Source organism: Cuculus canorus, chromosome 16 (assembly GCF_017976375.1).
Source record: "Cuculus canorus isolate bCucCan1 chromosome 16, bCucCan1.pri, whole genome shotgun sequence".
NCBI lineage: Eukaryota > Metazoa > Chordata > Aves > Cuculiformes > Cuculidae > Cuculus > Cuculus canorus.
In genome coordinates, this window is record NC_071416.1 from 17,064,601 (window position 1) to 17,085,981 (window position 21,381).

Here is a 21,381-nt window from a genome sequence, read left to right on the forward strand (position 1 = left end):
CAGTGCCATTCTGAACACTATTTATTTATTTATATATTACACATAAGCAGAAAATTATATCCAATATTCTACATATAGTACTCCTCAGTAGAATGAATTTCATATTTTGGTTTGCTTTTTTTCAGGTTTACAATACGTTGGTTGAAACAGGTGAACTGGACAATACGTATATCATATACACAGCAGATCATGGTTATCATATTGGACAGTTTGGGCTGGTGAAAGGGAAGTCTATGCCATATGAGTTTGATATCAGAGTTCCTTTCTACATCCGGGGTCCAAACGTGGAGGCTGGGTCCTTGTAAGTTCTCGATGTGTCTGTGTGTGCGTATGTAGTAACTAAAAATAATTCTTTACGTTGACATCTTCAGTCGTATTGACCTGGAGTCCAGCTGGAGGCACGAAGGCATCCTGGCTGACTCCTGCTCATCTTTGACGGAAAAATGTCTCCTCAGAAAGCAGAACTGATCGCATGTGCTGGTATAATATAGTCAAGGGCTTATGCCATTGTCTTTCTGCTTGTATAGGTGTGCACCACAAGCCACTGTGCTTTTGTGGACCTAGCTGAAAAAGCTGCTTTGAAATATGTCCAATCTAGGAAATGCTTATTTGCCTTCTTTTGAGGGGTGCAAATAGTACGCATAACTAACTGCCACAGTAGATAATTATTGCTGAACATTAAACTGAAACAAATGACCCGACTTTATGAAGAAGAATGTATGTAATAGTTGATATATTATCATCCACAACAGATGCTTTTCGGTTCATCCTTTGAGATTGTTTGGTTAGGGCTGTTTGTCGGATGCACGCAAGCATGCAGAATATGACTGTTAATTAAAATGGTAGCTCTGACCAGCTAAGAAGTTATGTAAATACGCTCCCTAAGCAATTATTTTGATAGCAAATATGTGCACTTAAGTAATGATTTTGGACAGAGTGCCATAATTTGCTGCCTTTTATTTGTATTAATGTGCGTGTTTTAGCATAATTAACACACACACAGTCTTCGACACACTTTTTCTTTACTGCAGAGGAACAGATATAGTGTGTAACACAGCAGCAAATAGTTATAAAAAAATTTCATTCCATTTGCTGGTTACGTTCACTGATTCACATTATCAGTAGGCACAAAAATGTTGAGTTCTGTAGATATTGCTCTGTGTGTCTAATTTATTTACAGCAGTTACGCATATGAAATAATATTACTTCTCTAAAAAGCAGGAGAGGGATTCTTTTGGTGGAATTAAAAATATTACCACAGCACTGAAAGAACTTTGTCTGCAGCAGCACAGAGTTTCAAATGAGTTGGGTTGGCCTTCTAAGAACGTGCCTTCTTTCTCTTTGACTGCAGTTTTTGGTCTTACTGGAGATGCAATGCTAATATCACCCAAGTGGATTGAGCTAGTTTTTCTGCAATGTGCAGTGCTAGCGACCAGCCACCTCATGTCTGCTCTAGTTCAGGGATCTCTACACCCACACATACGTAAAAGCTGTGAAACCTTCCCACTGGATTTTATTTTTCAGTGGCTTCTGAAAATGTAAAAAATATTTCTATTAGAATCAGAGGAGTCAGCCTGGCAGAGTCCAGCAGAACAGAGCCCGTCACAGTACAGCAAATGGGGAGAACAGGACAAAACACCTTGGAGAGGAAATACATCAGATAATAAATAGATCCTCCCTTTCAGCCCGATTTTCTTTAAATGGTAGAACTTCTATCATCTGTGTTTTGCATGAACCTTATGTTTTTCCTGCAGAGTAATTGTCATGGCTCCCTTTTGATACCAATGAAGATTTAATAGCAGTCACTGTAGCAAGTCATTACTAAGCTCTCATTTCTATTACCAAATATGCTACACCACAATTATTAGTAATTAAAATCAAATTAGGTACATCAATTTAATTCATCATCCATGCTCTTGTCAGTGCCTGTTTGCTCGCTCGCGCAAAAATGTAGTAATTTTTCAATGGTGTCTCATTAATTAATGTGAATTTAGCAGCTTGCTTCTGTCCTCTATTTTGAGCTAGAATTCTGCACTGACATGTACAGCAGCCCATCTGGTCCCATCCTTCCTTTGTGCCTGCAGATCATAGCCCAGTCGTTCTTTCTGTTCAGTGCTGTAGAACGCTGGCTGTATGCTCGCTTCCTTTTTTTCCTCCACTTTTAAGAAACTGAGTGCCTATCTTGTTTGATTTTTTTTTAAAAGGCAAGAAACAGTGCACAGCTGATAAACAGTGTGTTTATGTGTAATATTGTGAGTAATTAAACAACACTGTCATAGACATTTGAAACAAGTTTGTACAGTTCAGTATAAACTGACACACTTCTGCAAAACCAGACCCAGAGTAAAACCACATCGCATGGTCAAAGATTTGGGCATTTGTTTAGCTACTGAATAACGGGCTGAGCAACTGGATCTCTGATCCATAAACTTGGTTATATTTAGCTGTTGCCGTTCAAGGGGTTTGGGTATAGAAGTTGTCAGTATTCCTCTGGAGTTGATGCCGATGTTTTAAAGAAAGTGAGTTTAAATTCAAATATTGTCCTGTTTATTGTGGTGGCTGAAGAGCATATGCCACTACTCTGCTAAGTAGCAGGATATGCCTGTTTCAAAGTGTTTGCAGAATGCATAACTGTACACTTGGGAGAACTGGTATTATTTCAACTAAAGCTGTGCTTTTATTTTCTCTTGGTTTTTTTTCCTCTCCATAACTGCTTCCTCTCTGCTTTTTTTTTCCCGATCCCTTTCCTTTTCCTGTCTCTCACTCTACAATAACAATAACTTTGTTATTTACTGTAGTATCTACCAATTTATTTCTCCTGGTGTTCCCTTCATAACATGTGTGCTGTGATATGAGCTGAGGCACTAGTTTCTATCCCATAATTTGAAACAGATCGAGCATGTGCTATCTGCCAAATCTACTTTTTAATAGTCATCAGCATATTGGATAGACATTTTTATTCTATAAATCACCCAAGGAGTTTTTTCCAATGCTTTCTCATGTTGTGAGAGACTTTTGAACCCTCTTTTGCGTTAATAAACTAACTTTGCTTTATGAACTCCTTTGCTTTCTCAAAAATACTCTGTGCTAAAGTTTTAAATCTTCATATTAGTCCTTCCTTGAGGTTATGCAACTTTATCTGTATTTTACATTTTCATTCCCTTCATGGAAAGGAATTGGCCTGTGTCCTCTTTTCTTCTTTGCAGATCTCACAAAATAAGCTTTTTCAGATCCCTGGTCTCTGTGGAAGAGCTGGAGTTGCTTGGTATCGTTGCATAGACTTTAAACCAGGTTCTCATATATGTTTTTTCAGGAATCCTCACATTGTGTTGAATATTGATCTTGCACCTACAATTCTAGATATCGCTGGACTGGATATTCCATCTGATATGGATGGCAAATCCATTCTAAAGCTTCTGGATTCTGAGAGACCAGTGAATAGGTAAGACATGGAAATGTGTGTGTAAACATGCTTGTGTTTGTACAGGAGACTGAGCAAGTGTTCAGCAACATGCAGCAAATTTGAAGGAAAATATAATGAAATTACTATCTATATGAGTACATCATTCACTGGGAACCGAAAGACCTACTTGCCAATATGTGACTGACTTATTTTCATTTTGTCAGGTTCATGTACTTGCTATATGGCATCTGGATATACTAAATATAATCTGTGTAGTAGTGAGTGGGCTACACATGAATATCATTAGCTATTGAATTTATAACTTTTAAATGTGTCTGTGCTATCATTTGTAGCAAAGCATTTGGTATTGAATAAATTGTAGAATAATTGAGTTGAAAGGGTTGGTTGTGTATCAGACTGTAATATAAAGACAGGCTAGCACTCAGAATTGCAGTGATTATGTGAGACCTCCCATCAATACTTTAATTGGAAAAAGACTGAGAAAGAAAATTAGACTGGATGCTTGCTGGAGAAAATCAGCGGAGAAAAAGGAGGAGGGAGATTTGCTTTACAAGTAGTTGGGTGGAGGGAGAGGAGGACAGGAGCAGCTGCTTTAGAGTCAGATACTTTGGGGGTAGCATGCAGGTTAAGAGCCCAAACTAGAGTCAGGAAATCCTGATTTAATTTGCGATCCTTTGTGATCAAGGACAATTCAGTTAATCCCCTGCGCCTTAAACATGCTTATGTTGAAATGGCTTTACTGTGTGAATCTGATGTGGATTTTGTCCTTGTGAGAACAAAATCTGTCTTATATTTGTTCATGATTTGCAGCAAAGAGACATATGTGCCTGCTTTGTAAAGCTGGATGTCCCCTTGTGCAGTTATTTGTAATGTTTTTCATCTGAATTGGGGGTGGGAGAGAAAACTGGGGCATGACTTGATTACTGTGTTTGTGGGAATTGCTTCTTCCTCTCCTCACTTCCTCCTAGGTTCCATTTAAAGAAAAAGATGAAGGTGTGGAGAGACTCATTCCTAGTGGAAAGAGGGTAAGGAAAGTGTTAATCGCAAAGCCCGGTCTTCTTAAATAGAGGGATACTGAATAGCTAAAGCCAAAGCAGCACTCTGCCACAGACCTAAAGCCTTTTAGCCGTGCCAGCAGGGACACGGCTGCAGTGTGCCTGATGGCAGTGATTGTGTGATAGGAGGAAATGTATGGCCTTTGCCTGCAGCCTGCGTAAATGTGCTGCTGGCGTGGGGGAAGGGGAGTTTTACTTGGACTGAGAGATGGAAAGGCATCCCAGTGCTTTCAGCTGCTGCCCCCACCCTCCTGCTTGTATCATTGGAGTATGAGAACCCCTCTCTGTGTGTGCATCCATCCCTTCTCTGCCTCAGTACACAGCACAGGCCATGAAGGTTTCGCAAAGTGCAGCCCTGTAGAGTGAGGAGGGTATGATCTGTTCGTATCAACCGTTGTTACTGCCTGCCAATCAGACATGGAACACGGTCATGATTTTGTATGGTTTTGTACGCTTCCTGAAAGCATGATATGAATAACTTGTGTTATCGGAGATGATGGTAAGTGCTAGTTTCTACTGGACTATTAAGTTTTGGCCACCAGTTCTGCTGTGGACTTGGCAGATAACTTTCTTCTCTGAGGCTTTTCAGCGCACTTTTCAGCGTATTGTTATTAACATTGATGCAAAAAGAAAGCTTTATTTTTTTTCCAGTAAACTTCTGCATAAGAGGGAGAACGAGAAGGTAGATGCCCAAGAAGAAAACTTTCTACCAAAATACCAGCGTGTGAAAGACCTCTGTCAGCGAGCTGAGTATCAAACGGCTTGTGAACAGCTTGGCCAGGTACGGCATTGTACCCCTGACTGAAAGCAAGCAGTTGTAGTTGGTCTAAGCTTAACACCTTTACTGTGACAGTGTCCTTCCCCTTGTCACTGATGCCATCTGTAGCTTTTGCTCAAAGCTGCATTACAGCATTTATGAGATTGACTGTCAGTCAGGAAATTGCTGATTCAAGTGCCTCTGCATTGATTCCTGACTATTGCTAAGAGAACTGCCTACGCTGTTTTAAAATTTTATTCCCTAAATAGAATGTGGTTGGGATTCATTAGTAACAAGAAGCCACTATAAACTTAATGGATTGGCCTCCTCCAAATACCTATAGCTCCCTTTAAATTCTTAATTTAACTTGTTTTGTTGTTATTATTTGGAATTATGTATAATAATGGGAAACTAACATTCTGTGGAGTCAATACATTCCTCTTCTTAACAAAAACATGCCGTGAAAACAGACGTGCAATTATGACTGTGGGCAGTCTGTATGTATGTGGGCACAAAGCTCATTGATTGTGTGTCATTTCTCTTGTTGTTACATAACTGTGTTGGGCAGATAGGAAAAAATGTTCACTTTAGATCCAAGTTACATAGAAGTAGTTCAGGAAAAAAAAAATAGACTAATATCAATACCTGGTCTCAGCGCAGAAGGTTTTGTAAATATACTGCAGCAGTGTGAAGGCATAGCAAAGCTGTCTCCAGCATTTCCACCCCTGAGGAGATTTCCCTACTCTTGAGGGAATTCTGATCCTCTGGAAACATTGCAAACATTGACTTTGTGCCATTGCTTTCTTATCCAGGTGCCAGTCAGAGTGTACCCCCTTCCAAGGACTGTAACACATTCTGCCCATGGGCGTGTGGACAAAGGGTTGAAAATGGATGGGTCCACATGCTGATGTGTCTGTTATTAGACTGGCATTACCTGGTATCCTGGTAGCTGAGAGAACTGTTGGAATAGGTCAATCTGTGGAATATGACCACTCTTGTAGACATGATCTGAATGGCTGTAGTCAGTAATGGGCTACGCTGACCACAGTAGTTAATTCTCTACTGTCAGAGGCCATTGCGCCTGCTTCTCGCTCTACCCATCAGGTAGTTCAGTGCACCTGTGAAATAAGTCCATTGTTCCTTAGGTGTTTGTATCCAATTTATATGTATAAGCATTTTCCAGATGCTTTTTTCCTCCCGTGGCTTCTTTGCCAGATTTAGTATAGAGAGAGATTATAATGTCCTGTTCTTCCTAGAAATACTGAACTTGAAGTGTTTTGTGAAGTAGTTTATTGTCATCACATGTCTGGAGCTGAAATTTTGGATGGGTGGACACAAGCCATTGCATTTTGGATTTGTGGTGTTCTTTGAGAAACTGGGGGAAAAGTCATTGTTTCAGTACAAGATCATCCAGTAAGTAGTTTGGGGAAATAACAGCTTTTCTTTTTCCATCGGTATTTTCCCTTCGGGAGATGTTTCAACTTCTTCCTTTTATCTTCATCTTCCCAATTATTTTGAACATTTTTGTAAGAACAGAGGGGAAGAGAGACTTTGCAACTTCATGTTGTCGCTGGAGCTGTCTCTTTGCATAAGGTAGCTTAGCTACATTCAGGCTTTCTTACTCTAATTACCACATGTCTCAGTTATGGAAGAAAGGGGAAAGGCCCTGTATTGTCTACACACAATTGCAGACTTATGTTTTTTTCCCATGGATAATAAAATGTCTTTGACATCTGTAAGAAGTGGGCATAAAATGTCAACTCCGTACTCAGAATTGCCAATAAATTCCAAAGTGAAGGTGTGCTAATAAGAGCTGTGCGTGCTGCATCTTCATTGTCAGGAGACAGAGAAGAGAAGAACTGTTTTGAGCAGTTCAGTCAGACATAATTGGAAGTGATAGGATGAAATTGAGCAAAAAAGAAATTTAAGTTGGACATCAGGAAAAATTGCCTAACAATCAAGTCAATTAGAGTCTGGGAAGGGCTCTCAAGGGAGTCTCAATCCATCTAACCCCTGCTCTGGAGAATATGTCCTAGCAGTCTGTCTAGACAGCAGAAATCATGGGAGATGAATGTGCTTATTTGAGGATAAATTATGTCTAAATATGGGTGCACCGAAAAGTCTTTTCAGAGTGAAGCAAGACTAACTTCTCAAATGACGAATGGGTGTTGTCTGTTTGCTGGTGCTGTTCACATCTCTGCATAGTAAGTAGAATGAGCCCAAATGGCAAACATACCACTGCCTTGGGGGAGTTTATGGGATGCGGATACAGCGGTTCTTTAGCAGATGGCTCCTGCTCCTGCAGGACACTTTATTATTTTGCATTTGACAGAATCTGGAGTGTTCAGTGCAAAAGGTGAATTTTCACATCCTGATGCAAGGATGAAGAGAACTCTGGGTCAGAATTAGGTGAAAGCTCACTAAAGTCATCAGGACTCTTTCTTTTGACCTAAACAAGTTTTGGGACCCACTATTCCATGCACAGGGAAGTCTAAGCAGTGCCTGGGAATCTAAAGTGTGGACAGGAGTTGAGAAGCACAAATGCAGGACAAAGCCTCAGAAGGGGAGTGAATGAGAGGAGACAAGGACAGAGCTTAGAGTAAAGGAGAGGTAAAGAAAGCTTTGAATGTGCGATGGAGAATTTAAAATCCCACTTTGTGAGCGTGCAAGTTTGTGAATACTGTTCTATCACCACAAAATGCTCTTCCTTTGCAAATCTCTGTCACCCTCCTTGACCTATAATCGTTTTGATAAGAGAGCACCAGGCTCATGGAGATGAGGCTATTCATGCCGTTTAAAACCTTGTTTCAGAGTCCATTATGTGGGATTTTTTTGGCAACACTAATATATGTAAATTCTTCTGAGTGCAATGGGAATCTGTGTGTTGCCATGTTTTCTTTTTCAGTTAGTAGGGTTTGGTTGGTGTTAGTTATTTGCATCCAACAAAGGGTGACTGTAGGCTCAGATGAAAGAGCAGCTCAGCATTTTTATTCAAGGATTTAAAAGAGATGAGCTCTTTCTTCCCGCATGAAATAAAAAACATTTATCCTAGTACCTAATGGCTTCCACACAATTTTTTCCCTTCGGTGTAGTTCGGCCTTTCATTCTAAACTGGCTGGTGAGTGGAAGCTGACCCACTTTTGTCTGGCGGCCTGCATTAATGTGCTTTTGTGAAAGCCAATTATGATATCAGCATTTACTCTGTAGAGTATTCCCAGCAACTCCACAGTATCATAACAACAGCTGCACAAAATCTCCTTCTAAGTCATTTGCCAACTTTGTGCACGTTTGTTAAACGTGCAATACTTCAGCGCTGCTGTTAGCTGCAGGGAACCGACGCTATACCTGGGGGAAAAAAATATGAAATATTAATTTTGTCTTTATCAGGGCCTGGCATAGTGCAACAACATTGCTAACTTGTGAAGGAGAAATATTTGTCTGAATTCACATGATTTACTTTTCAAATCCTATTTCTTTTCGAAGCTCTGTTTATGTACAAATCTGACACAAATAGCACTACAAAATATTGTTTATGACATTTTTTTTTACCAGAAGACATTCAACATACAAAAATTTTGACTGTTTTGCCTTTAGATGTTCTGTAAACGTAAGGTAATGATAAGCAGTCTTCCCTTTGATTGCTTTGTCCTGTACCAGGTGCATGAAGGGCTCTTCTCTTTTGTTACTGGCGTGAAGGTATCATAAGCAAAAGTATATCACCTACTCGATTGGTCCCCCCAGTTCTGTGACATAGCACCGCATCGCAGTGGTGATAACTATTCTGATTAATGTGTGCTTTCCCTTAGCAGTTCCCAAGTGGTACCTCTAGATTGTATTCCTGCCACCATAATCATCATGAGCCATTTCCTAATGCCAAGGGTGGAGCAGGATAAAAAAATTACTTTCATTTTCTCCTTTTCTTCTAAGCTTGAACTCATGTTAGCGTTAGCCGGACATAAGAAACCCAAGTCGGGGGGGGGTGGGGTGATTTCTTTAAAAACAGAGGGGAAAAGTTTTGATCTGTGTATCTTTTGTGGCTCTCTGGTTCTTTTGTACCTAGCAGAGATATCCTGAGGTTACTAAAGAATTTAGGCTCTGTTGATAAGTGAGGCATAGCAAGCCAGCTAGAATCCAGATAATTTTAATAGTTCTTTAGGCAGATCTTTGGAGTTCCTGGATTCCAGTGCAAGCTGCACGGGCTCAGCAGCTTTCAGAATCTGGTTCTTAATCTGTGATTGCGACAAGAAATGACTTGTTGATAACTTCATACATTAAAAATTTTATCAGCCCCGCAACCTGCTAACATATAGGAGGCAACAACCCATGAAAATTAAAGTCATGATTTATTAAGAGCTGTTATTCAAGGACAGTATTCCTTATCAGGAATTATAATTAACAGAACTGGTTTCCTGGTTTAGCCAAAAGTAACCTGTAACGATTTCCAGAGGCTATTTTACCTATGGGGTTTTTTTGCTTGTTCTTGCTTCACAAAACCAAGAAATTTGCATCTCTTGTTAACTGAGATTTTTAAACTCCTTGCCATAGCAGTAGTGAATGTGGCGAGTAGCTTGCCAAAGTCAATACTAACATTTAATAGTCATGCTAAACTTTTCAAATATTGTGAGATGAGTAGCAGTGTAGTTCAGAAGACATCGAGCTGGAGGTCGGGAGACTGGCTTCAATCTCACACTGTTACAGGCTCCATGCGGGACCTCTGGTTTTCCTCCACCACCACTGTAATTTCTGCTTCATCTGTGCTCACTCCTTAGCTTCTGCAGTACCTAATACAGCAGCTGGGACCATCTCATACCACAATCCAATTATTGTATTAATAATGAATTATGCAATTGTGATCTTAAATTTAGCTGAATACCTGATTTTTATGTTTGCATGCTAGTTGATGGTCCCATCTGCCTCAGTGCAGCTCCAGTCTGGGGCATTAAAAAGCCGTCCAAATTTTCTGTCAATAAATCGTTCATCCGTCTTATAGTTCTGAGGTTTGAGTGATGCGTAGCATGTGACAACTGAAATTGAGCTGAGAGCCCAGCGCTCTGAATCTCAAAAAATCATGACCCAGAATAATGAAATAATGTCCAGCTGGAATGAAGACCAGGCACTGCTATTTATATACTGATGAGATGAAATAGAGGAAACTGTTTATCCTTTGCCAATGGATAAATTGGAAGAAGGTACAGAGGGAGGAAGAAAATCCCAACGAAAATTCTTAAAAGATTAAGAAAATAATACCAGTTGGGAAGAACTAGGGAACTGGACATGTTTAGTCAAAAAGCAGCTGAGGAGAGAGGAATCTGTCTGCGTGAGTCTAAGAGATGCTATACAGAACACACGAGCCGTTTCTTTTCGGTCAACAAGAACAGAGAAGTAGTAAGAACAGAGACAAACAGTGGGAGATCCAGGTTGACTGTCTCCTGAAACCTGTTATGCCTGAGCAGCAGGACAAGCCACCACCTAAGCAGCAGACCTACCGCTTGTAGAGAAGGGGCTTGCGGCTCTCTGGATTTTGCTGTTCTCTCAATAAAAAAAAAAACCAAAACAAAACACAAGGAGTGAAACAAAGCAAAGGAGAAGAACTAGCTAAACTAACTGTTTCATACTGGTTAAACTGTAACTGTACTGTTTCATACAACTAACTACCCATAGCTGAATTTAGACGGGAAGTTGGGATATTTCTGGGCATTAAATCAGTTTGTGTCTAGCTCACCAGCCAGTGTGGCAGCAAGGGTGAGGTTCAGAAAGCCCCCGCATAAACTACAGAAGATGGATATTGCTGAAGTGTTTTTGACGGGTTGCTGGCAGGGACAGGGTCTTTATTATCCTGCAGAAACTTTGATTCCTAGAGCCTATATTCCTAAAACTGTTAGGGAGTGAGCTTTGCTGGCAGCCAACTGATCAGACAGTTTCACTTTTCACTTCTCTGTAAAAGGAAATGGAATCTCTTTCGCTTAACAAAAAGAGGAGCTGATGAGACACAGCATGAGGATTTAAGGCTCAGCTCTGAAAGCTGTATGTTTCCACTGGAACCTTTTCTTAGCAAGGCTGGTGTGATCAGCCCTTTTCCCCCAAAGAAAACAATGGCAATTGAGAGAGTTTCACTGAGGGGAATGAGTGAATTGGAATCACAAATCCTACGGGGAAGGTCATGGCTATTTGTTTCTGATTGGGGCCTCAAGTAATGACTTTGAATTAACATCTGTGATTGCCATAGCAGTAAGATGTTCATGCACAGTAATGCAAAAAACATTTCATGGTGATGGGGGCTGTGAAGGAAATAATGGGGTTTTGACACCCAGAAAAATCCAACATGTCTTTTTCTGCTAAGGGGTCATTTGCATGTTCAAGGTGAATAGTGGTACTGGAGGGAAACAGGGCTTCTGTTCAGTGAACAGCTGCTGCTGCTGAGATTCATGTTTCGTAGATACTGAAATCCTGATTTACACTTGTTGATACACAGAGCAGGTAGTTTGGGCTGAAGGGGGGAATAGACGTTACAAACTGTCTTCTCTTAACCTTTGCAGTGTACCTTTGAACAAGGTCTCTGTTCAGTAACACTGATTTCTCCGTTAAACTAAAGCCCAGACTCCTCTGCTTTGCACACAAACAACTGGATAGCATGTGTTGTGCTGTGGGAGGTCGGGCAGAGGATGGAGTAGAAGTGTTAGAACAAGCCCAACACAGTAGGTGGCAGGAAGCACGAGCACAGCAGCTTTCTTGGCCTGCCTGAAGATGGTGGGAAACCTCCAGCTGGAACAGCTTTAATGATTAAATGAGGTGTCTGGAAAGTTTTTCACAACGTGAGCTTGATAGAGTTCAGGACGTGTTGCAGAAGCCATTTATTTGATGGCTTGAGTAGCTGTTCTGCAAGACTTTGCAGGAAGAAAGAGAGGTTCTTCCTTTGGAATTTTGATATGAGCTGGCATGAACTTCGCGGGGGAGTCTGGATTTTCCACTGACAGTTTATTTTTAAACTGCACTACCTCTCAGGGCGTAGCTCTTGTGAGATATTACAAGCTGTAGAACTTGACTTAGCAGCACATCTTTTGGCCTAATGAAAAGAAGTCATGAAAAGTTGGGGGCAAGTGATGAACTAAGGGCACTTTGTTTTCTGGGCTGGTTGAGTTAATCCACTACTTATGTGTAATTACGTTTTGCTACTGGATTGTTATCATTTGTAACTGCATGCCAAAGTATCTCTGGGGCACTGTGGAGTTCTTCATATATGGATTTAATTATTCAAGTGATTGCCTTTTCTAAAATATTTTAGTTGCTTCCAGGGGTTGACACGGGTTTCTGCATGATGGTATGTTGTGCACTAAATAAGATGCCAGAATTCACAGTGTTCCAAGCTTCTTGACTGTCAGACAGGCGGTTTGCAGTTCCCATACAGTTACTGCCCTTTTCCCCTTAGTTTAAAAGCATCCCGTGGAAATGACTACAACTAATATAGCTGTGATATTGACCTGAAGGATTTGTGTTTGTACTTAAAAGCAGACCAAGGGTAAGTTGTTGAATCCAAGACGCATTCATACAAATGCCTATATCTGGTTTGGAGGAAAAAAGTAAAAGCTTGGGACTTTTGAGTTGGTGGGGTTTTTGCCCTCCACGTGTGTTCAGCGTGTGCTTCTAAGGTCATTTAGGTAGTTCTGCACTGCAGTCATTCAGCAGTGGACCTGTTAATGCATACAATGTGCCCTTCCAGCAAAGCTGCTAAGATGTTTTCACTGTAGCATACAGCTGCCTCAGAAAGAATTAAACTGCACCAAAATCAGGGGATTTTTTTCCAGTTCACCTGGAGGGGAAAAATGAGCATCATTTTCTTGATGGGAGATGAAAGAAATAGAGAAAAAACATATTTGGGCCGTACATGAGAGCATTTATTTAGAGTAGTTCTCATCATGGCATTTAACTTGCCTTCTGTTGAATCTTCATTTTTCATGTATCAGACACCCACAGCATAGAGCTCTACTAAACAGAAAATGCAGTTTGTTCATGTATTTCAAAAATAAGATTCAGATGAATTGAAATGGGAAACAGCAACGAAAACATTTTTATATCTTTTTTTCATTGTTAAAGAAACTGTTGCTTGTTCTAGTGAAATAAGTTTTACTTATTTATTTACTTATTTATTTACTTACCTCAGTGTGTACATCGACCAAAGTTAGGCATTTACAAAAATAATTTTTAAAAAAGAGTCAGCAATTTATTCTTCAAAGGATACTTTTATTCTCCAGCCCATCTAGGTCAGTGTGTCTTGCTTTACAGATGAAGACAGGCAGAGCTGTCTGGTTCAAATGTCTGGCTGTCAGTACCTCTCATTGATTTCCTGTGATTCCTTATGCTGGAAGTTAAACCAGGTTTATCTGCGTCAGTCCAAGACTTGGATCAAACAGGAGGTTGGACACAATATCTACACTTAAAAATTAATTATAGCTCAGGAGACCTGGCATCCCATCTTCTGAGGAAATCAGTAAACACACCATAAAACTCTGATCGTTTCAAATGAGAGATCCCCCCTGGACTGTCACTGGCCAGTTCACTTCTGACTCCTGTTAAATTCTGTATAATAAAAGCCCAGTGATACTGTTTTTTCTTACTTTACTGTCAGGCAAACAATGGAGTGAATTTCAATAGAAAAATGTAGGCTTTGTTGTCCCAGCCTGGGCACTGCTCTCTGTGGGAATTGCAGGGACTGAATCTCCCTCGTAGAGCTGCAGGCTGCTGTAAAATGTCATCTCACTTGGGAGCTGTTGCTGTTTTTCCTTCTGTTCTTCTATTTGGAAAATTGTCAATATTCCAGTGAGTCCTGAGGCACAGACACTCAGGGGTTTTGTAACAGGGGAAAAAGAGGAACACTTCTCAAGACTCAGCAAAAGCTGAAGTGTTTCCTAGAGTCTCTATCTAAAGCAGCAGCAAGTGCTGCTGTGAGGGTGTTTATGCATCTGGAAGCCGAGCGCCGTAGCTAGTCGTGCGTTGGTAAATAAAGGAGTAGGTGAAATCATTTTGTGATGTATCTAGGAAGTGGGTAAAACTCCTGTGCCAGGTTGAAGGTGGCTAAGCTCCCTTGCCCTTGGCACAGCTCTGACAGCAGCACAAAGGAAGCTGTGAGCAAGTTACTTCAGGTTTTGAGTAACAGAAGGAGATTAGAGATGAAACATTCCCTGGTTTGGATGGGGGGGGGAGGGCATTCTTACTGCACATCCAGTGCCGCTCACCATTGCTAGTCAAGCCCCAGGGTGTTGAATGGGAAAAGCTATTAAGAGAAACACTCAAGATGGAGATAAGCTTGTCTGACTGCAGACTTCCGTAGCTGATCCAGGCCTACCGACCATTTGAAAGGTCAGTGAAGAGAAATAGGCACTTCTGCAAGGCAATGATTTTCTTGTCTAACTTATATGGCCACCTTAGGATGAAGGGAATTATACCCTGGAAGTGACTGCTCCTGTTCTTTGACTAGACTAGAACAAGTCCAGATAACCAGTCAGATAACCAGATAAAGGTCAGACCTTTACAATAAAGGAATCCGCAACCTGGATAAAGTCATGCCACCATCGGGTACTTCAGCTAGGAAAGAGGAGAGTCCTGTGAAGTAGAGTAGGGGATGGGGCTGAGATTATAGGCAGGCCTGGAGCTTGGCACTGTTTTACCGGTGTGGTAGTGGCGTAGATTCCTGCCAGCCTGATAAAACACGCTGGTAGGTGAAGATTCATTTTAATCCTGTGGATAAGGCTTTGAACATTCTTAGTTTATGCTACAGTAATGCTTCTGAAAGTTGGCACGTGTCACCTGCACGGTTTTAGCTGTAGTATTGATTTTCTTAAGAAATTTCTGTTGTTCTGCCTTCAAGAAACAAAATCAGAAGCAAATGCAAGAGTGTTCCAAAGAGTTCCTGATTTGTCTGGAAATGGAAGATTACAAAATGTCTGTTTTGGTAGTGGGTGGTAGATGAGCCCCAGCTTACTACCACGAGGAATCTCCGAGATCTGTGAAACTGGCCATAAGACAAAGCACAGTCGGAATAGGGGTTTAATGACCAAATTTTTCTTCCAGAAATGGCAGTGTGTAGAAGACGCCAGTGGAAAGCTCAAGCTACACAAATGCAAGGGGATGGCGAACCTGGCAGCTGCAGGCAGCAGCAAAGGCACCTCCAATATTTTGCCCAACTATTACAACAGGAATAGTGAAGGCTGCAATTGTGAAGAGAACGAATACAAACTCAGCCACATTGGACGGAGAAAGAAACTCTTCTCCAAGAAAAGTAAGTGAACCCACTGCATCTTCTGTCTCTGCCTTAGAAAACTTTTCTGATTTTGTTTGCTAACGCACGGAATTGTCCTGATATTCATGTGCATTGAATGCTGTCAGCATATTTACTGTGTATCTAACTGTGAAACAGTGTGCCTAGTGTTGGGCAATCAGATTTGAAAATATCTCTGTCTGGAGGAGGAGGAGCGTTGATACAAAATAGGGTTCTATGTTTGTCTTTCAAAACTGGGAAATGCAGTGCACAGACTGAAGCAGCAAGTAGCAGCACATCCTTACATGGGTCATGAAACATGAGCAGTGTTTTACAGCAGTTACTCCAATTTTCAGCAGGCACTGCAATGTTTGGAGCCGTTACTGCAGTAATTTATTTTTAATAAGGATGCTTATTCTTTGTTACAGAAGCTGTTTGCTTCTAACGTCCCTTCCTTGTGCTCAGTCAGCGGAGAAAAGGATGACTTTTAACCAGAGATCACGTCCAAAGGGGATGACTATGTTCCTAGTTTCCTTGGCACAGATCAGGTGCTTTTTCAGAAACCCATTCCACTGGCTCTGTATTAAACCTTAGTCAGACTAACATCTATATTTGAAGTACATACTCTAATTATAGATTAAAGAGGCAAACGGAGCACAGAATTATTATTCACTTGTAATGTTTCTTTCGTCTCACTCTACAAATACAGAGCCTTAATTATTTAGCAGATTAGTCTTTCTGTATAATGACCTGGCACAAGCTTCAAACAGAGAGTTTAAATTGATTTTCTCCCATTATATTTGCCTTGCAAGCTGATTAGTACCTACTAAGCTAATTTTTAGTTGAAAAAAAATTATTGGTTCCAGGATGAAATTACTCAACTATACTTGCTGTTTAAATATGTGGCACAGCAGATAATCTTTAAATAACACTAGAACTTGCAGTTCAATTAACTTTTTTTTTTTTTGAAGTCACACAGGATAAAGTTCAATCGTGGGGAGTCAAATAACAGGAGTAGATCGAAGGCACTTACTTTGGAAGAGGAAAACAATTTGAGAGGGCAACATAATGTCATCTGATAATACTTAACACTTACTTAAGCACTTTTCATCTGTCTTGCTTCCTAAACATTAACTAATTTTCACAACAACCAGAGGAGGTGGTTGAGTGTATAATTACCTTTAGTTTATAGGTGGAGGTAAAGAAAGGTTGCTTCCTCTAGTAGAGGGCTCAGAATGGTGATTTTCTCCCTATGCTCTGCTCAGAAGAGGCAGATTTTATACTGCAGTCTTCAGCTCATTTGCCTCATTGAATTGTATGATTTAGTGGCGTGAGATAGGGTCTTGACATTCATCTTCCTGTTGCTAATGTCTTGAGTAAAATAACTGAGTCCACAGATGCTTTGTTTGTCCCTCTGCCCGCATTCAGGTTGTGCCATGTAGTGGAAGAGGTTAACTCGCACCTGATGACGTAGATGCTCTGCTTGGTGCTTCACGTGCTCTTACCTAACGAATCACACGCTGAGCACAACGAGCACAAAGCAATGAGAGTCCAGGTGATAGAGCAAGGGGTTTTTTAAACAGCTTACCTAGAAAGCTGACGCTGTGACTGGTAAGAGGGTGACCTGAATATTGGTGATGGCTATTGGGATTTTTGTGACCTGTTTCATGAGACTCAGGATAAAGTGTGGTCTGTGCTGAGTTGCATACTTTTGAGGGCACCTTTGGGGTCTGCTACTCAGAATTTGAGAAGCATCATACTGCAGCCCCACTTGAATGCCAGTAAATGCTATTCATCAGACTGAACAATAGCTAAATAGAAAATAGAAGTTTCAAACTGGACTAGAGCCACATCCACATCAATGTTTTAGTTCACAGCAATAGTGTAGTTTTGAAGGAAACACCCTGATCGCTCCCTTCTGTTATGCACAATAGAGATGGATTTGCAGAGCAATTTTGTTGGATTCTAAGCTACAGTCATTTGCAGAAAACTGAATTGGGTGCCCTGCTTCTGGGGTGCATCAAGGGTGTTGCAAACCCTGATAGGAGTATGAGGATTGGTCTTTCAGAAAGATTAAAACCAGTCATGTGCAGTGAGAAAATGTAGTATAAAAAAAAACAGATTAAATTGCATATGGAGGGATCAGAGCACCAAATGTTATGATAAAATAATTACTTTCTAAGGTAGGCGTGGTCTAGATCCATTGTCAGGTGCACCAGTGCATTCAGCAGGCAACATTGTTTTCTAAATTGAGTAAATTCAGTTGCAAAACAGGGTCATGTCATTTACATGCCATTTGGACCACATACAAATACACAACTTGCCTGCAAAGGTTTTACATGCTAGAAATATCATCATTAATATTCAGTATATCTGGATTTGGGTGTCAGGAATCCTTACGTTTCTAAGTCCTCTCAATTTTCGTTACTATGTTTTGATTTTTCTACGAAAGATTAAGCAAAGCTTTGCAGTAGGAGGAAAGTTTAAAGTAACAATGAGCTCATAAAATCTTTGGCTGTGTTGTGGTCTATTGTGTTTTTCTTGCTCTGGATTTGATCTACTCCTCCTGTGATGAACAAGTGCAAGTGATTAAAGGAGTTATTAAGCTGCATGTAGAGAAATGATGACAGGCTGCATCGATTTGTAAGCAACAAGCAGAAGTGTATACAAAGGGGCTAGTGCATTTTTATTCCAATTTTCATGTCATTTGTTTTTCTGTTGAGGCATTGTCAATGCTGGAGCAAAATGACCATATTTGTTATTGAAAAGAAGTAGTCGTGAGCAGATGGATATAAGAAAGTTTTGGGTTTGGTTTTTTTTTTAATCTCTTTATCTATATCTAAGGACACAGATTCAAAATAGGATTTATAGAAATCCCTAGCTACGTAACACTCAAGAAAAAACACCTCTAAACCTTTGTCTCTATTTCTAGACAAGAGATATTTTTGAAAATTTGACTTCAAAGTGCCTCATTTTACTGTGATGTTATAGAAAAAAATGCTTCTTCTCTACAAAATTCAGCAAAATACCTACACCTTACTGGGAAATGTCAAGCAGGAGTTCGTGAGTCAAGTGGTGACTGTTTTCTTTGTGGCAAATGTAGAAGCAGAATCCTTGCATGTTACTGGTTTATTCTATGATCATTGTAAAATGCAATCAGATCCAAAATACCTGCGTAGAGTAAGTGTCACCAGGGAAGACCAGGAGTTCTCTGTCTTCCGCAGCGTTCGCACTGAGCAGCCACCCCTCTGCTTTGGGGAAATTGCCATTACAATAGTTATAGTTGGTTACAGCCTTCTCAGTTATCCCTGGGAGAACTGTCGTTTCCAAATGATCTCAGTTTTAATTCATGAATTTGGCGGCTTCAAAATAACCAATAAGGCTTGATTGGTGAGGATGGGAGAAGAGTTAAATGTCAACCCAAAGGCTGGACACGTTTATGATTTTTATAGTACAAAATTATCTTGCTGCTTTTGTGAGACAGTGTTGAAACCTGAGATGATACCAACACATAGTTGTGAAAACCTGGTGTGTTTGAGTCTCTGAGCTGTCTTGAGGAAACCTGGGTCAGAACAGCGTACTTCCTTTCAGGCTCCAGCAAACACCCACGTGCCTGTCAAGTGTTCCAAGGAGACACAGCTGGATGAGTGGGGCCCTCGAGCGTAGTTAGCTGTCTTAAGCCTAAATTTCTCTGGGCTTCCTTTCCAGGCTTAGTTCTGAGGATGCAGCTTTTCAGCAGTACCATCTCCGAGACAGGTGGCTGCTGGAGGACCAGGAGGGAGGCACTGGGACTCGTAGAGCTTACCAAAGCCAAACTTTAATAACTTGGAAAAGGGAGTACAGGTGTTTTGGGCCCGGTATTTAGCAGCCCTAGATCTGCTTTGTTCGTGGGTTGTGCACGTCGGTAAATGAATTGGAGAGTAAAACTTCATCCTGGGGGAGAATCGGCGGTTAGACATCGGTCTTTTTGCAGGTGGTAGGGCACAGCACAGATGAATATTGATCTTAGGAAATATTCCAACCACTTCCACTGAGAATAATGGAGTTGGGTACTAAACAGAGTGCTGAGTCAGCCCTGTGGATACCACCTTGCGATAAAGCGATACAGTAAGGCCTTCCTGAGCTGTCTCACTCCAGACCAATTTGTTCCTTGTGAGGCTGGGTTAGTTGGCTGCAAGGGAGGAGTAACTCTTGGCTTCTAATTCTTCACGGGCATGTGTGGACAACAGTTCCCTGCAGCTGTCTGCTGAGGTCCAACATGCTGGATGGGCATATTAGACTTGGAAGGAAAGTAAATTGTTAGTTGGCTCAGCTTAGCAACATGAAATGAGGGAACAATTAAAGAAATGGGAGTTTATACTTTGAATATAATTGTTAGGGTGTAGCTTTTTGGAGCATCCTCCTACTTCTGAAAAGATGGGAGTTCCTTCTCATTTAGTCAAACATTTCCTGAATGGGTGCCTAAAATAGGGTTGGTCTTTTGGGTTTTTTTCTTCCACACCCTTCGGCGGTGACTCACCTGGCTTAATATCAGCAATAAACTTTGAACCACAGGTGGAAAATGGCAAAGCCAGACAATCCAGCTGGTATTCCACTTACTGTGTGTGGCACTGACCAGTTTCAGGTGGGAGGAGATGTTTATTTGTCTTCCCACAGGCTGCAAAATGACTTTTGAGACTTCTGTGATCCATTTGGAATTCATGTAAGGCCTCTTGAAGAAAGTCACCGTGTGTTAATGCCAAAGCATGCTGATTGATATGAATGTTTCTTTTGTCAGTTCTGGTTGTTCAGCCTCGCATTCCTTTCTTTCCCCTGCTTATTTTTCTGGGTAAATTTTCTCCCACAGAGAAAGTTCACTTTTCTGTGTGGAGCTTGGCATTGCCAGAAAGATTGGCCATCCCATTTGGCACTCTGATTTGAGGTTTTCCCTTATCAGATTGCAGAAGGAAGCTCCCTTCTTGCAAGATGGGCTGTGTGTTTCAGCTCCGGGTACGGGAGAGGTGACCAGAGGAGCCAAGGGACTCGATTGTTTCCAGTAATGCCTTAGATGACTCCAAGTCACGTATACAGAGCTGGGACTGGACAGGGAGGGGAGAGGCTGTGGCACCGCGGCAGTACGTTTTTCTCAAGGAATGAGATGATTATGCTCAGTGTAATGAGTGACTCTGGATAGTCGCTGGCAGTGAGCTGGAAATACCATCAGAGGTGGGATCCCATCATACAGCAGGGAAGTTTAGATATGGATTTCGACTCCATAACTAGGATATATTTGTGCCATTCCAAACGAAAGAGGAGCTCTGGGGATTTGGATGGGGACAGAGAACTTTGGAAAGCAGTAATGGTGAAAACATCTATGGGAATCTCATACTGTGTAATGATAGTTTGTAGCAAGTGTTTCATTTTGCCTTTGGGCTGCAAATGCAGAAGCAAAGTGTGAGGGAGTGCATAGCACTAGAGGAGGATGCTTCAAGTAGAAACTCACTGACTGCTCTGGACATCAGGAAAAAAACTGTAAAGGATTGAAATAGATACAGGTAAAGGTAAAGAAGCAAAGGTTAGTCCCTCCCCAAAAAATCAAGCATTTTACATTGAAGAAAAAGCATAGAATCGAGAAAATGCTCAGACTGAACACTGGAGACTTCTTCAAGGGAGTGTTGCAGCAGTCCTTGCACTGGAGCGTTGTGTGGTGGACAATAGAAACCAGTGGAGAACCAGTCTGTGAAGATGACCAAAGACCTGTCTTGAATTGGTGTGGTTAGTAAGGTCTTACTGCCATCTTGTGACTCTGAGGGGAAAGAGCAGAGTCTCTCTGGATGAGCTGTTTGCTCTCAAAGTAATACTGGACAAGTACGTTTTCTTTCCCCCCTGCCATCCTTGTGTGTCTGCATTAGAT

The 21,381-nt window shown here is 41.1% G+C and overlaps 1 protein-coding gene across 5 annotated transcripts in view; it reads left to right on the top strand.

Annotated features, from left to right (window-relative positions):
* The window catches only part of SULF2 (sulfatase 2), a 138,918-nt gene that overhangs the window by 107,251 nt on the left and 10,286 nt on the right, over positions 1–21,381 (top strand). For all 5 annotated transcript variants that reach the window (XM_054081805.1, XM_054081806.1, XM_054081804.1 and 2 more), the window contains 5 exons: positions 126–301; positions 3,314–3,442; positions 4,393–4,449; positions 5,131–5,260; positions 15,302–15,509. In XM_054081805.1, coding sequence (XP_053937780.1) covers positions 126–301; positions 3,314–3,442; positions 4,393–4,449; positions 5,131–5,260; positions 15,302–15,509 — 700 coding nt within the window. The remainder of the gene's footprint in view (positions 1–125; positions 302–3,313; positions 3,443–4,392; positions 4,450–5,130; positions 5,261–15,301; positions 15,510–21,381) is intronic.